The sequence below is a fragment of the Eptatretus burgeri genome, chromosome 14, assembly GCF_056783735.1.
Source record: "Eptatretus burgeri isolate ZD-2024b chromosome 14, Ebu_testis_v1, whole genome shotgun sequence".
Lineage (NCBI taxonomy): Eukaryota > Metazoa > Chordata > Myxini > Myxiniformes > Myxinidae > Eptatretus > Eptatretus burgeri.
This window is the reverse complement of record NC_140974.1, coordinates 24,501,536-24,518,296: the sequence shown is the minus strand read 5'-3', so window position 1 is coordinate 24,518,296 and position 16,761 is coordinate 24,501,536. Positions and strand designations below refer to the sequence as shown.

Sequence of the window (16,761 nt, the reverse complement as noted above, 5' to 3'; positions counted from 1 at the left end):
AAGAGAAGACTTCGAGCTGCAGGTTTGACAGGTCGAGTGGCAGTAAGAAAGCCATTGCTAAGATGGCAAAATAAGAAAAAGAGGCTTGCCTGGGCCATGAAGCACCGCCAGTGGACTACTGAAAACTGGAAGGTCTTATGGACCTATGAATTAAAATTTGAAATCTTCGGTTCATCACGCAGGGTTTTTGTATGCCATCGAGTCAGCAAAAGGAAGGTTTCTCAGTGTGTGACACCAACTGTCAAACATGGAGGAGGAAGCGTGATGATCTGGGGCTCTTTTGCTGGATCCAGAGTCGGCGACTTGCACAGAGTGACTGGCATCCTGAATCAAAAGGGCTACCACAGCATTTCGCAACACAATGCAATACCCTCTGGTCTACGCCTAGTTTGTCAGGGGTTCATCCTACAGCAAGATAACGACCCAAAAACATACCTCCAGGCTATGCCAGAACTACCTTAGAAGAAAAGAACAAGACGGAAGGCTTCAAGACGGCTGGTGTATATATGTATGTGTGTGTATATATATGTGTGTGTATGTATATATATATATATATACACCAGCCGGTAGGCGGACATGGCTAATCGGCAACGGTTCTTTCTCACACATAACTAGGACATACCATGAACCTACCATACCAGTTTCATGTATATCTGACTCATAGTCTCTGAGATATAACGAACTTCGTTTTTTTATTGTTTTCGACCAGGGTTCATTCAAAGTCTATCTTCTCCGACAGTTTTCATAGGATCCGGCTGGAAATTTTTGACAATATGGCTGAATGTACTGCCCACAGTCGCTCGTGGCCCGATTTTTGATTTTCGAAAAAATAAATTTTTTTGATTTTTCAAAAATTTCAAAGTCCCGTTGCTAGGCAACGGTAGTGTCCATAGCAACGGTTCTCATTTGCACACAACTAGGTCATGGTATGACCCTACCAACCAAGTTTCATCGAAATCGCCATTGTATTAACTGAAATCGCCATTTTAAATACTGATAATAAGGGTAGAACAAATCTCAAATTTTTTTTTTCGACTAGATCGACTACCCAATATATATATAAATATATAAATATATATATATATATATATATATATATATATATATATATATATATATATATATATATATATATATATATATATATATATATATATATATATATAGGCCTATATATGTGTGTGTGTGTGTGTGTGAAGAGAGAGATTTACATTCCGTCTTTATGGTTTGTTTTGGGCAATACATTTTGTAAAATGGGTAAATGTTACCGCATGTTGCTGTTATTAGTAGTCATGATATCTCTTTGAAATGCAGTATTTGTCACTCTCTTGTTTTCCATCGAGCTCAAGTCGAGTGTATTTTCATAGGCCCATGGATCTGAATCAGTGAGAAATTTTGTATGCATTTGAGGGTCACAGTATAAATCTAGTGCTATTTGTCTTGCCTTTTCTTTCCAAGAATACGATTTGATGGATATTTTGTTTAACATTCACTTTTTATGACAAAAACTCTCGGTTTGGTGCCGTTGTGATATTTTATATAATGGACACTTTGAGCATGCCTCCAGAATTTAAGTCCTGCAACCTAGATGGGTACTACATCGTCGCATTACAAATGCTCGACAGATCGTGTATCCTCAAATACAAGATGTACTCCGTTGGATTAAATCCTTGCTTAGCATGTCCTTGTCTTTCATAATACACATTGTTTGAGGCACAGTGCAGTAGAGCACAACTCTGTTTTTTGAGATCTGGCTGAGGTGTCACATGTTGCACTCTTGGTTGTTGTGGTGATGAAGGTTCTTGGCATGTTTGGCATCACCTGGCAGGAGGATAACTTTTCTACTTTCTGTGCATCCTTACCTGAGTCCAAGATCTTTGCTCACCCTCACTCCTTTGTTCCTTATTTTTGTCTTATTCTGCCACTTCTGTAATTGTAATATTCTGCCACTTCTGTGATTGTCTTTCCATCCTTTCTTACAAATCCAATATGTATCAGTAAAGTTTTGAAATCAGATTGAGGGAGTCGACGCTAATGAAGGTAAGGATGGTGTTGGATGAAGAGCATATGCAAACTACGAGGTGCCTGATAAAAGTGTAATATATTTTATTTGTAACACCAGTACTTTTGATATGATGTACCATACTCTGTGATACATGGTTTGGGTTCTGCGGAAGCAGTTTCTGGGCCTGGGTATATGCTGGGCAACATATATATATATATATATATATATATATATATATATATATATATATATATAAAATATATTTTGAATTATTATTCTTTTATTTTTATTGTATTATTTTATTTATTCTCCCAGCAGCGGTGTCAGGGTAGGAATTTGGAATTTGTTCATGCTACTGGCGATAGCTCGTCTACTCTTCACGAAGAATACTGTGGGATCTTTAACGTCCACCAACTAATGCTGGCAGAGGGGACGCACAGTTTAATATCCATCTGAGGGACGGCACACACATTGATGAATCGCCCTACCTGTGAAACACCGTGATGACAATTTATAGCTGGGTCTTGATTCAAACCCAGGCTCGACAGCTGCGTACCTCTCGGCCATCCTGCCAGCCCTCACAATACTTACCCTATTCAAATCTTCTTCATTGAATGTTTAGTTTAAATGCCATTTGAGTTATTTTCAGAACACAAGATGGTTCTTGAAAGCCCTTTTACCCCTAAGTTGATACATGGCCAGGTCCAAGTTTTGTGGCTTGGGGAGAGGGAGGTCGGTGGGGGTGGGTAAGAGGTGGGTGTTGAGAAGAGAGTCTAATTGTCCATATTTGCATAAATTGTATATATAATGCCTTAAATTTTTTTTTTACTTGTTGACCTGTACAACGACTGCAAGACTCATCATTCACTCAGTGTTATTTTTCTGTTTCTAACATATAGGAGGCCACGTCCAAGTTTGCTACCTTGGACAGTCTCGGAAAGGAGAACCCACGGAAAGCACAGAAACGTATACAGAGGGACACGGTGTGTATCTCTGCCGGTTCACGCTGCTTAATTGCATGTTATAAAACTCACTTAAGATTGTCTGTTTGTTTAACATCCCTATTGATGAGCAATTGTCTGCTGATTCTCTGAGCATTTTGCCAAGCGTTGCATTTTGAGAGAAATACATTGTGGCCTGATTATCCACTTGCTCAGATGTCACTTTCAAAATGTCATTTATAAATTTTAAGTGAGTAATAGTTATGTGAATTGTTGGTCATTTTATATGTTCTCTGATTTCCTTTGGCTTGGATTTGATTTGATATTGATTTTTTTTTTGTGTACACTGTCGAGGCTCGTATGAGAGCTAACACACAAAATGTACCTGAGGGGCGGGAGAGGGAAGGAAGAAACAGTGGGGAACAGAGTCACGAGGAGATCTGTGGAAGGGAGTGGGATGGGGCGGGGTACACGGGGAAAGCAAGATGGACACTGCAGGGACTTTCAGGTCCTGACACGACAGCGTCTTTCAGGAAGCAAAGCAGGGAATTTGAAGGAGGTGGGTTTGGGGTGGATTAACGGGGAGAAAAGATCATTGTTTTTGATGGGGAAAGATAAGAGATGGTGGTGAGCAGCTGTTTTTAAGGCCTGGAGGGAAGAGTGGGATTGAAGAGAGTGTGGGAGTTTTTTTCCAAAGGTGGGAAAAAGAGGAATGAAAGGGTGAAGGTGAGCAGTGGTTGGTGATTTTGGTAGTTTTACCAATAAGGGGGTTACTAGTGGAAATGTATTACGGTCCTTCGGTTATTATAATATTTAAATGTACATATGAGGGTGTAGACGGTTCTACCTATTCATCAGTCACTTTTTATTTCCAGTCTCAAGTTGCTTTGAGAGCACTGAGTTTGCCACAATGTACTGGTGTCTTTTGTTGACTGGATCAGACAGGACACCAGATTAGCCTTTCCCTGGAGGTCATTAGTGAGTCAGCTAAGTATTTATTGACAGTCATATAATGCGATATGGAATTTCTGATCTGAATATTCCGTACAGAAATGTGGAATATTAATCTTTGCGACTGTTGCCTTAAATCACATTTGAGCCCACAGCATCTATGATGATTTGTAAGTGTCTTGAACATAATATCACCCTGTGTAATTTATATCTCAGTCAATTTCAACAAGTTGTTTGCACAGTGAATGTGATAATAAAATAAAAAGGATAGAGAATCCTTTGCTCTGAGGAAGGGTTAACGCTTGAAACATCAACCTCGCATTGTTTCCCACGGTGGTTGACAAGTCCTCTTATCAACTCTTGGTTGATGAAATCCGTTATATATCTTGATCATTGATACAGACGAAGAACTAAGCTTCAAAGAGGCTAGTTTTCCATGGTAACATTCAGGTTGCCCCATTTCTCATGTACAAGGTCCATGTAGCAAGCTTTGCCATGTTTTTTGGAACAGATATCTTTTTCTGTTGTTCTTTACATCAAAAGGCTCCATTCGCAGACTGTGTTGTCCTCATCAATGCCAAGCCTTAATTGAAACAAAAAATAACTTGTTCGTCTTCGTTTGTATGCAGCACAAGACTGCAGGGTAGCATCATTGGCTGAGGTCGTGGCTGTGCCACTGAAAAATAGAAAAAAAATGGAAAGAAACAGATATCATAACGGCTCACCCTCGCGTTGCCAATGGCTACACAATAATCATGTGACGTAGTGGCTTGCCGAGTATTTTGTGGTGTAGTTAATCGCAGAGGTATATAAGCAGCCAGTTCTCGGGAGCAGAAACCAAAGTAATATCTATAGAAAAGAGAAGGAGAGCCAATGTTACAGCGTAATGTTACGGTTGAAATTTCACTTTTCTAGTCGAATGTAGTTGAACTTTCACTTTTTTGCAGGCCCACGGTGTAGTGCAAGGAACTGTACCTTACCTTGGCACTTTCCTAACAGACCTTACGATGCTTGACACTGCTCTACCCAACCATGTTGAGGTACCCAGTCTCTTGTTGTACGATTACAATACTGTATTGTTCCAAGATGAGATGGTTCCTTTGTAATTGGCACATTTTAATCAAGACTAGAAGGTTGCTTTGAAAGTGGCAGACATTATATGTCTGGATTCTAACCAGGAGCCTTTGCTTCTAAGGCTCAGTCCTAGATGTTGAGAAATACTGTACTGGAGATGTTGTAGAAATGTTATTTTTTTTCTGTTTCACAGTGTACCCTAATAAATGTTTTATTTCCCTTTCAGAATGGTTTGATAAACTTTGAAAAGCGGAGACGGGTAAGTCTGTTATGTGACACTTTAGCGCTTGACAAAGTAAAGTTGAAGTGACTGTTTGGAGTCCGAAAATTGTTTTGTTTTCTACGTTGCTTTGTGTAATCTCTTGATCGTTTGGATGAACCTTGAATAAAACTTTCATTACTTGCACTAAACTTCAATATTTATATGAACGATTACATCCCAAATTGCACGTGCAGCTGACTACGTACAGAGGGCGTAATGGGCCCATCTTTGTCGTATGAAAACATCTGGTACCGGACTCTGTAACTGTGAACCTTTATGCTGTAAGAGCAAGCCAGCAGCTTTGTAAGCCTCTTTTGGACATCAGGATCAGTGCCTCAGTCTTTGTGTGTTCTGGTGCCATAATGTGAACTCTAGGAAACCTATCCTGAGTTGGCCTCCTAAAATTCCGCTTGACCCAAGTCCATCCATAACCGTACCTTCAAATTGCGATGTTAATCACGCTCCAAACGTGCAATCTGCAAAGCCTCCTGAGTATGAAGTGTGAAAATATCCAAGGCATGGGATCACGAGCTTTCTTTGGCTCTGATGCGTCCGTACTGAGCGTAGATCCAAGAATGCGCTGCTCGGCCCACGGACAAAATTTGGTTTTTATCACTCGGAGCAACGGTTTGAGGCGGAGATTTATCTGGCTTTGCTTTCGGCCAAGCAGCTGGTTTGTTGCCACCTGTCTGTCAAACTAGTTTCCTCCTACTATAAGAGAAACGCCCTGTGGGGATGGGAATCATCAAGGAATGAAAATTCTTCCTCCTGCTTTCCTTGTCAAATTAAACCAAAAACCATTTTTGTGCACTTTTGATGGTTCCTGCTTGAATCTAGCTTTTATATGTCATCGGCCTCTTTTGGGAGCAGTTACGCCTGTACAACATAGGCTTTTGACTTGAGTAATTTCCGCTCTTACTTTCTCTGCAATTGACACTTGCTGAATTATCGCGCAATCTTTAGGCCGCTCTGGATCTTGTTCTCACGACCTTTTGTTATTGTGATTTATTTTTCCCTGTGGTTGAAGATAAATGTTATTTGTATTCTTTAAGATTCAGCTGGTAACTCTACAGACCTGACAGCAGCACGTAAACCATAGACTGGTGGAATGTGCTATAAATATTTTTATCGTACGCTATTGGTGAAAAATCAAATTACATTGACCAAGTTGGTTTTCTATGTGCAGTACTTGGTTTCATTATTATTATTATTTTTTGCCTTGCATAAACATAGTGAAGTTAAAAATATGTCAACTGGAAACTTTATTTGGACCCCCTGCACAAGTCATTTATAGAATTGAATAGACTGATCATGTGATCTATCAGGTGACACTACTAGGTCAATCAATCATTGCAAAGGTGCAATCACATGTCAAGTCGAGATGCAACTGTGTATTCACATGCTACGTTAACTCAGAAGGATCAATGATGATGTACTTGATTGGTACTGAAATTTAAAGAACATCATTTTGATGATCTCTTCAAATGGCTGTTGTAAGATGTTCTTTTTTTTTGAAATGATGGTATGTGCCAAAGGTTTTGATTGAAGAGGAAAATTTACCGTTTTATTGAAATATTAAAGCCATCAGAGAGGGGGTTAAAGGGTAACATCCCACTATTTTTGTGATAGAAACTAGGCAAACCTGAGATGGACATAGAACAGGTAGGGATGGAAAGTGGTCAACGTCATATGAGAAAATAGATGAACAAGCTTAGCTTACTTAATTCCTACTCGTCAGACCTCCAGCGATTAGTTGATTTCTGCTTTTTCTGCCTTTAAATTAATTATTTTGAATATTTCCTCCCCTTCGTCCTCTCTAATTCCGCACCGATAGCATGATGATATTTTTACAGTTCGGGGTTCGAGTTTCGCCACGAGGGGAAGCGCTCGAGCTCCTCCCGAACACCCGGTCCTGAGGCCACCAGCCACGGATAAATCAGCGGGTTGCTAATCAACCATGAATGCAGATTGGTAGCGCCAATCCTGGCAGTGTTTTCACTACTTTGCGTGTCACCTTTCCTTTGAATGACAGTATCAAGGGGAGCTCGTACCCTCGTACTTAAAAACAAAACCTGTCAAAGGGCGGAGGAGCTCCTTGTGAGCCAACGGCCATCCATATCTAGTGCCCAACTGTGTCTGCGGACGTCCTCCTGCAGTTGGGTTACTTTTTTATGAGGAAGTTGGTGGCAGGATTTGCACTCCGGCCACTGTAAAACCCTTCATTCCGCAAAACACACAAACGCAAAAAAATCTGAAAACCCACTCCATGGGAGTACCTCCTGTGCAGCTTCCCATCGCAGGGCAGCTCACCGGATGACGGGATTGGGGCAAAACCTTCGGGACCCCCAATCTTTGATGAAAGGAGGGAAACCACAGGGTAACCTCCCTGGGTCAGATTGCGGGAGAGTGTGTCGGAGTGGTGCTGAGGTGTCGTCCACCAGACGGTGGTCTCCTTGGGTTAACCTGAGGCGGTCCCTTCGGGTGGGTGCCTGGAATGTCCTATCCCTAAGAGAGGATGATCACCTGTCTCTCTTATCATCTGAGCTCAAGCGTTTGGACATCGGTATTGCAGCACTCTCTGAGGTTCGGAGACCGGATTGCGGCGAGATAATGGTGGGTGGTTTCACCTACTATTGGTGTGGTCGATCTGATGATTACCATACTCAAGGAGTTGCTGTAGCTGTGTCCAATAAACTGACCCCAATGATAATTGAGGTAACACCGGTCAACTAGCATATTATGAGACTAAGGATTCGTCACTCCTTCGGTGTCATTTCCCTGGTCTCTATCTCTGCTCCGACTGAGGCGTGTGACCTCACCATGAAGGACACATTCTACGCCACACTCGAATCTGTGGTTGATCAGTGCCCCAGACGAGATACACTTCTCGTCTTGGGGGATTTCAATGCATCGACTGGAACTGATAGGGGTGCTTATGAGACGTGTGTTGATCCCCATGGGTCAGGAACTATGAATCAGAATAGCACTAAGTTCCTTCACTTTGCAAGAATTCATGGACTTCGGGTGGCCGGTTCATGGTTTCAGCGCCCACAAGCTCATCGCTGGACTTGGTATTCCAACGCTGGCGGTGTGGCAAAGGAGATTGACCATGTCCTCACTGACGGTCGTTGGAGGATAATCCAGAACTGCAGGGTCGACCGGAGTGCTCAGTTCGTCAATACTGACCACCGGCTTGTTGTAGCAACTCTAAAGCTGCACCTTAAATCCTGGAGAATGGTACCATCCCAGCCTCGGCTGGATGTTGGCAAGCTCAAGGACGAGAGAGTAGCTGAGGAGTTTCCGAACAGGCTGAGTGGACATTTGGGGTGTCTGGGTGCTTTGGGGGTTCCTGAAGAGTTTTGCATTACCTTCAAGACCACCATCCTTGATGTTGCCTTTGGATGTCTTGGAACTCACCGCAGGGCAGAGAAGAATTTTGTCTCTCAAGGGACACTGTATACCATTGACCAGAGTTGCAGGGCCAGGCTGAATTGCAGAGCTGAGCTGTTCAGGGAGCTGAGGCGTAAAACTGTACGTGCACTGAGGGTGGACAAGGAGGCCTATGTGCGAGGAATCTGTGAGGGGGTAGAGCATCACCTGTGGACAGGTGATTCTCGTCCCGCTTGCAGGGGAATTCGCGCATTACGTTCATCCAAGCCCATTCCTCGGAGCAATGCAGTTCGAGCAGAGAGTGGTAGGCTCTTAACAGAGGAGTCTGAAGTGAAGGCCCACTGGGCCGCTTACTTTGAGCGGTTGTACCAGGCTGATCCACCAGCTGTCGAGTTGGACGTCAACGGTGTTACAATCCCTGCTGCTGACCCTCCAATCAATTGTGGTCCACCTTCGCTTGTGGAAACACGGGCTGCGGTGAACCGGTTGAAACAGGGTAAAGCTCCAGGGCTCTGTGGCATCCATGCTGAACTTCTCAAGGCTGGTGGAAATGCTACACTCGTGTCGTTGCATGCAGTTTTGTGCTCTGCCTGGAACACAGGCATCATCCCAACTGATTGGATGAGGGGCATTGTTGTCCCTCTTTGGAAAGGGAAGGCTGATCGCCAAGACTGCAACAACTACCGAGGGGTGACGCTGCTCTCAGTGCCGTGCAAGGTCTTTGCTCGGATAATTCTTGACAGGGTTCGCCACCATCTGCTTGAGCACCAGCGTCCAGAGCAGTCAGGCTTTACACCAAAGAGGTCAACGATTGACCGTATCCTTGCTCTTCGTGTCCTCACCGAACGCAGGCGAGAGTTTCGGCAGGGGCTGCTTGCAGGCTATGTTGATCTCTGTAAAGCGTTCGATTCAGTGAATCGGGATGCCCTCTGGAGGATTCTTGGTCTTCGTGGGGTGCCACCAAAACTGATCGATCTGATGTCTGAACTCTACTCTGGTACTGAGAGTGCTGTGAAGTGTGGTGGTACCATCTCTGACTTATTTCTAGTTGTTACTGGAGTTCCTCAGGGGTGTGTACTGGCCCCCACACTTTTCAGCACTTGTATGGACTGTATTTTAGGGAGGATGTCAGAAAGATCAAGCTGCGGTGCATTGTTTGGGAATGTCAAGATCTCGGACCTTGATTTCACAGATGATGCAGTCATCTTTGCGGAGACTTTAGATATCCTTTTAGGGGCCCTCGAGGCTGAATGGGGGGGGGGGCTGAATACGAGGGGCTGAATGAGGAGTCGGAGCCGCTGGGATTACGGGTTTCTTGGGTCAAGACTAAGATCCAGGCTTTCAATGACATCTTGGATGCTGCTGTCCTGTCTGTGTCTGTTTGTGGTGAGGATGTTGAGGTCGTGCAGAGATTCACTTACCTTGGCAGTGATATTCATGTTTCTGCTGTTTGTGAGTCAGAGGTCAATAGACGTCTGGGTCGGGCCTGGGGAGTCATGGATTCACTGGATCATGGGGTGTGGCGTTGCCAGTTCCTGTGCGGGAGTACGAAAGTCTGAGTCTTCAGGTCCTTGGTGCTTCCAGTCTTGCTCTATGGATGCGAGACTTGGACTCTGACCAAGGATCTGAGATGGAGACTTAAATCCTTTGGTACCAGGTCTCTTCGGAGAATCCTTGGCTATCACTGGTCAGATTTTGTGTCCAACGAGCGGTTGCTGAGAGAGACTCGGATGAGATTTGTTACCTGCATGGTCCGTGAGCGTCAGTTGCGGCTGTATGGACATGTGGCTCGTTTTCCTGAAGCTTATCCTGCTCACCAGATTCTCTCAGCAAGGGAGTCTCGTGAGTGGAGGAGGCCAATGGGCCGACCACATGCCTCGTGGTTGCAGCAGGTTGACCAGTATCTCAAGGAGATGGGGATGGGCCTGGCATCTGCCTGGTTGAAGGCCAGATGGAGGCCCCTGGAGTACTGGCGGAAAGTGGACGCAGCGACGTGCTGTTCTGGCACATGCTCCCATACCTGACCTGACCTGACCATCGATCCGTACTAGTCTTATCTCACCTGATCATATGCTGCCGTGCGGAGTGCCAAGTATGCACGGCTAGCGTGTAGAGCCGATTGGTGGGGTAAAACTTCACGGCTAACGCTACGTACAGACTTTCCTGACCCAATGGATGAAAAGACAACACAAACTGGGTACATTTACAATACAAAAATGTTATTATTAAATGGGCGAGGAAAGGTTTGTGTACAAGCCAGGGGGTTATGAAAATGAAAATACGTACATCAGGGAAAGCAAGGATTGGTGTTGTGCGGCAAAAGAAAACAGTTATTTACAAGAGAGGATACATTGCAGCGTGATACCGATATAATACTTCCACACTCTTATTTATGCTAACATCACAGGCGCCATCAGAAATGCTCCTGAGGAAAATTAGAAAGCACAGAAAGATGAGAGAAAGGATGAGGTGTTTGTAACCTCTATATTACTCGGCGAGGTCGACACACCTATGCAGCCAAATTGCTGAGGAGGGTGAAGGAGGAGGAATGCTGGGGTGTCTAGGGTGTGTGGTTGGAGAAGGTGCAAGTGGGTGGGGGGGGGGGTGTGGTGATGTGTAAGTGAGGTGTAGAGAGGAAGCTGTAAAAGGTGCACATCAGTGGGGCCGCCTTAAAGGTGACAATCATTCAGGCTTTTCCTGGGTAATTGCTGATGCTCCCTTTATGAATATGCGTCTACAGCAGATGAGGTGGAAAAGAAAGAAGAAAAACATGCTACCGACATTATGTTGCTTGGGCTACTTGAAAAGGGCACAACAAGGTATGTAGAGTAATCCACTGGCACATTTGCAAAAATTTCAATGTTCCAGTCCATAAAACGCATGGAAATATGAACCAAAATTGATAATTAAGAACATGGAAGTAACGCTCACATACGACCTGATGATCGTGTGAACATAGCAAGCAAAGCATTGCGACTGGACGTAGTACTTCGGTCCAGGTTGAAGAATTTCAACAATTACATACAAGTCTACATCCCCTTTCAAAATTTGCACCTTTTGTTGCCTTATAGCCTGGAATTAAATTGCATTAACAACGACTTTTTCCTTCTTAATTACGCATCGTAACCCATAACTTCTAAGTGAAAAATCCTCCAAATTTCAGAAAATTAATTAAAAATACAAAACTAGAATATCTTGGTTGAAGAGGTGTCCACCCCCTGATAATAAATTGAAAATTACAGTTGCTCATTTGTAACCAATCACCTTCAAAATCACACACCAAGTTAATTTGCCTCCACCTGTGTTAAATTGTAGTGATTCTGATTATTTCAGAATAAAATCAGCTGTTCCTGTAGGTTTCCTCTGCTGGGTAGTGCATTTCACAGCAAAGACTCAACCATGAGAACCAAGGAGCTTTCAAAAGACCTCCGGGATAACGTTGTGGAAAGGCACAGATCAAGTGATGGGGATGAAAAAATATTTCAAAGGCCTTGAATATCCCTTGGAGCACAGTAAAAATCAATCATTAAGAAGTGGAAGGCACATGGTACCGCCAAGACCCTGCCTAGATCAGGCCATTCCTCCAAAATGAATGACCAAGTATTGAGGAAACTGATCAGAGAGGCTACCAAAGAGGCCAATGGCAACTTTGAAAGAGCCACAGGCCTTTATGGAAAAGACTGGTCACTCGGCCATCATAATATCCTATCCCTAAGAGAGGATGATCACCTGTCTCTCATCATCTGAGCTCAAGCGTTTCATCATCAGTATTGCAGCACTCTCTGAGGTTTGGAGACCCGATAGTAGTGAGATCATGGCGGGTGGTTACACCTAGCATTGGACTGGTCGCTTTGATGGTTACCATGCCCAAGGAGTTGCTGTAGCTGTGTCCAATAAGCTGACTCCAATGAAAATTGAGGTAACACCGGTCATCTTGCGTATTATGAGATTAAGCGTTCGTCACTCCTTGGGTGTCATTTCCCTGGTCTCTGTATATGCTCCGACTTAGGTGAGTGATCTCACCATGAAAGACACATTCCATGCCACGCTCGAGTCTGTGGTTGATCAGTGCCCCTGGAGAGATGTTCTTCTAGTCTTGGGGGATTTCATTGCATCAAATGTAACCGATAGGGATGGTTATGAGACATGCATTGGTCCTCATGGTTCTGGAACTGTGAACCAGAATAGCACTAAGTTCTGCTCATCTTCACTCTTTCATTTCTCTTTTTCCCTGCCTTTGGAATAAACTCCCACACTCTCTTCAATCCCATTCTTCCCTCCAGGCCTTCAAAACAGCTGTTCAACGCCATCTCTTATCTTCACCCATCCAAAACCACGATCTTTTCTACCCCCGTTAATCCACCCCAAACTCACCTCCTTCAAATTCCCTGCTTTCCTTCCTGAAAGTCCCTGTAGTGTTCATCTTGCATACTCCATGCTCCCTGCCCCATCCCTCTCCCTTCCACAGATCTCCTAATGTCTCTTTTCCCCACTGTTTTGTCCTTCCCTCTCCCACCCCTCTTGGCTCCTGCCCCCCTTGTGCGTTGTGTGTTAGCTCTCATACGAGCCTCGACAATGTATACAAAGTTCATTGACTTTGCAATTTTGATTTGAAAACTGATTATGATTCTTCCTCATCGTGTAAAATCACACTGTCCACGTTGTCTGGCTTTCTCTCAGGAGTTTGAGGTGATGGCTCAGATAAAGCTGCTGCAGTCTGCCTGCAACAGTTACACCATCAGGCCTCATCGGCCATTCTTGGCATGGTTTCACAAGCAGCCGCGTTTGACCGAGGAGGAGAGGTAAAGGCTGGAGTGCATTGTAATTGTGCTATTGAGGTCTTCTTGAAGCAACGCCTGTGGCCAATATACCAGTGTTTGTGTGGTAGCAATGGTGGTGACCTCAACCTGATGAGTAATTGGTAATACCTTTGTGGTTAAATGATGCAAACCCTTTGTGCATTCACCTCTAAACTTATAATGCCTTAAATGGAAGAATTCTGCTATTTTTAGTGGTAGATAATCACACTACATGGATGAATGTTTATGATATGTCAGAATCGACCAAGTTGGTGTTTTAACATGATTTTTTTTTCTTTTAAACATGATTGAAATGAAATTAAAACAGCCATTGTACCATTTATGGATGCAGTGATGTAAGAATGCTGTCTCTCGCCAATCTTGTTACCCTCAATTGATAGCGATAGACCAGCAAAAGAGCATTCCCATTTTGGGGGGTTTTGATAGTTTTTTTGAATAATGTATCATGTGCTTACAGGATTTTCTTTAAGAACAATTTTTTTATCTTTTTACAAGATTGATGATCGTGGAAGAGCCAAGTGACATGGTCACAAGGAAATGAACTCACTGACAGTGGGACAGTGGGGCTCGAGTTGGACACAAGAAAGGAAATAAATGAACAGGAAAATATGAGAGAAAGGATGAGTGGAAATGCAGTAACCTCCCCATTAGATGCTTGGGTTAGGTAGGGTTAATGGGGGTAGAACAAATTGTGGGTAGTGATGGGGAGATGGCATGAGAGAGTAGTGCATCGCCAGCTTCAAGTCCTGTGTGGTTAAGTCCAGCCTTTTTATTGATTGCGTACTTTAGCAAATGACTTCATCATATCAACTCGGAATTACTGCAACATAAAGGTAGTTTATTACAATGATAATATCACTCTTATGTTTAATATATTGTTGCGAATTTGCGCCCGCCGGCGTGTGGACAGCCACGTAACTCGGATCGCGGCACATCTCCCACCGGACGGACAATTGAGTCGTGACCCTCCGGGAACTATTCGCCGGAACAAGTCACGGGTGGGCCTTTCGACCTCACCACAATCGTGCCAATCGGCCACCCGCGTAGGATAGGGTTGTTCGCCAAACTCGACCTACCTAAGTACCCACGCGGATGGTAAACCGGGCGATCGTACCTCGCTGCAGGTGGACTCCGGACACGAGCCGCTTGGGCGGCCCGTTCCGTCATATCGGGATAACCAAGCAGTGTTATCGTCGACCTCGACGGTTCAGATTATTTACCGGGCGTTTTGCACCCACTACGAACCATTGACGTGAAGCAGGATGGAGATTCAATTAGAGAAAAGACGAAGCGAAACGGGAAAACGGTTCACACAATCCACATTTATTTCCCGGGACACGGAAAGCACGTATATACAGCCATACAGTCAAAATGCACATATAGTAACCAGAACAATAAAAGCAACAACGACGCAGTTAATACCGACTATGCGCACACACGGCAACACTTATACAGCTTTACTTTACAGACGGCGCCAACACACATTTACACCAAAGCAAAGGAAAGAAGCCACCCTCATAGACAAGGGGGCAGACAGGCCTGTAGGCCAAATGTGCGTGTGACCTGGAGGAGCGGCCAGGTCCGCGAGACCGGGGGGGGTCCTACCCGCGTCCTCGTGACGCGTTGGCGGGCGAGCTGCAAATGTGGCCGCGCGGCTGTGCCCCGACTCCGTGCTCCTTGGCGGGTTTCGTTGGCATGACGTTTGGAGTGGGGTGGGAACGGGGCCCCCTTTTGCACTATCTCAGCGCGGGGGGAAAGGGGGAATGGTTGATGCCCTAGGGGAGGGAGATGGCTGGCTGGCTTGGGTCCCGCGATGAGACGAGCGATTCCCCACACCGTAACCTCGTCGCCGACCTCCGTCCTTCTCGCTTCGGACCCGAGCTCCTTTGCCTGCAGTTCCGCCACGCGCACTCTCCTCACCCGACCTCACTCACCCGACTCGACTCTGCCACTCTTCTCCGTTCCACACTCTCCTCACCCGACTCCCCCGATGACTTTGCCAAAAACCCTCTCGGCGACTCCAGAACCCAACTCTCTTCATTCGCCTTGCGCTCGCCTTGTTATAGGCTGGCAGGAGCAGCTAATATGCAAATATTCGGATGAGAATGACCTCGGTGGCGGAGCCACGCTCGCCCATTGGTCGGAGGAAACGGGGGCGTGAATCTCCCCTGATCCTAGAATTTGCATATATCGACTTCACACACACGCGCCTGGAGGTGGAGCCAAGCCGCCCCACGCTCGCTAATTGGATGGAGGAAACGCGGGCGTGTAGCGTTTTTGATCCGAATTTTCCCTCGGAAAGGCCGCTATTTGCGCTCGCGGCTCGGTGCGTTTGGCACCAATCGCCGAACGGGCCCGAGACAGCCCGACGTTCAGTGTTCACAGGTGGTGTGGGAATGGCTGTAGAAGGAGAGAGGTGAAGGTGGTGGAGGGTTTTCGGTGGTGGTTTGATGGTTATGGTGCCGTTTGGGAATGGCGGTGATGTGATGATGTGGGAGCGTAGATGGTGGCGGTGGCGTGGTTGTTGTGTGATGGCGGTTGAGACGTGGTTGGTTCAAAATTTAGATAGAACAGAAAAACACCTAACTCAAAGGATCGCAGCCCGGATGAATCGCATAAATTCCCTCTATACAACAGGTTTGGGGCTCACTACACATGTACTTAGAGATATCTCAACTACGGGCCCTGAATGGTGGTTTACGAATTTCCACAGCCGTAACACTACCCCCTCCCCTTTTTACAGACTCGTCCTGAGTCGTCAAATTTTCGTGTTCCATCATGTGTAGTTCTCCCCTAGTACGTTTTACCTACGGATCCCTGAGTGCGACATTCATGGTATTCGACCTGAGTCCCCAAAATAAATAACCTGAGGGCTGAGTAACTAACTAAACAAACCCACTCACTCAGATGACTTAAATAAAATTGCCGGCGCTAAGACATACATGCCGGGGGTGCAAAACACATATTTACAGTACATCTTAACCTTAACTTACAAATTTTACACTAAACCATGGCCCAGGATCAATGGACTCTGCAAAGAGAAAGCAGTTCGCAGGGAGCCAGGCTGCTCGCATGCAGTCTCTGGCTCATGCAATGCAGGTGACAGGGAATGTGGCCGGCTGCTCACACGCAGTCCGAGGCCTCCCCCATTTTAAATGGGCGCAGCGAACAACGGCGCATGGGCTGCGCAAATGCAGTCTCCTGGCGCGGCTGCCTACAGGGCAGTCCCTGCAGCAGCATGCGCGATGATCTGGCGCAGAAAACAACGTTGCACGGGCCACCAATGCGGTCCCGTGATGCGGCTGCCTTCAGGGCAGT

The 16,761-nt window shown here is 45.3% G+C and overlaps 1 protein-coding gene across 15 annotated transcripts in view; it reads left to right on the top strand.

The window, feature by feature from the left end:
- Positions 1-16,761, top strand: part of RGL1 (ral guanine nucleotide dissociation stimulator like 1) — a 143,197-nt gene that overhangs the window by 65,955 nt on the left and 60,481 nt on the right. For all 15 annotated transcript variants that reach the window (XR_015051065.1, XR_015051064.1, XR_015051067.1 and 12 more), the window contains 4 exons: positions 2,905-2,988; positions 4,845-4,937; positions 5,198-5,230; positions 13,304-13,425. Coding sequence is in view for 11 of the 15 variants with exons in the window: in XM_085854009.1 (XP_085710135.1) it covers positions 2,905-2,988; positions 4,845-4,937; positions 5,198-5,230; positions 13,304-13,425 (332 nt within the window). In the remaining 4 variants the exon portion in view is untranslated. The remainder of the gene's footprint in view (positions 1-2,904; positions 2,989-4,844; positions 4,938-5,197; positions 5,231-13,303; positions 13,426-16,761) is intronic.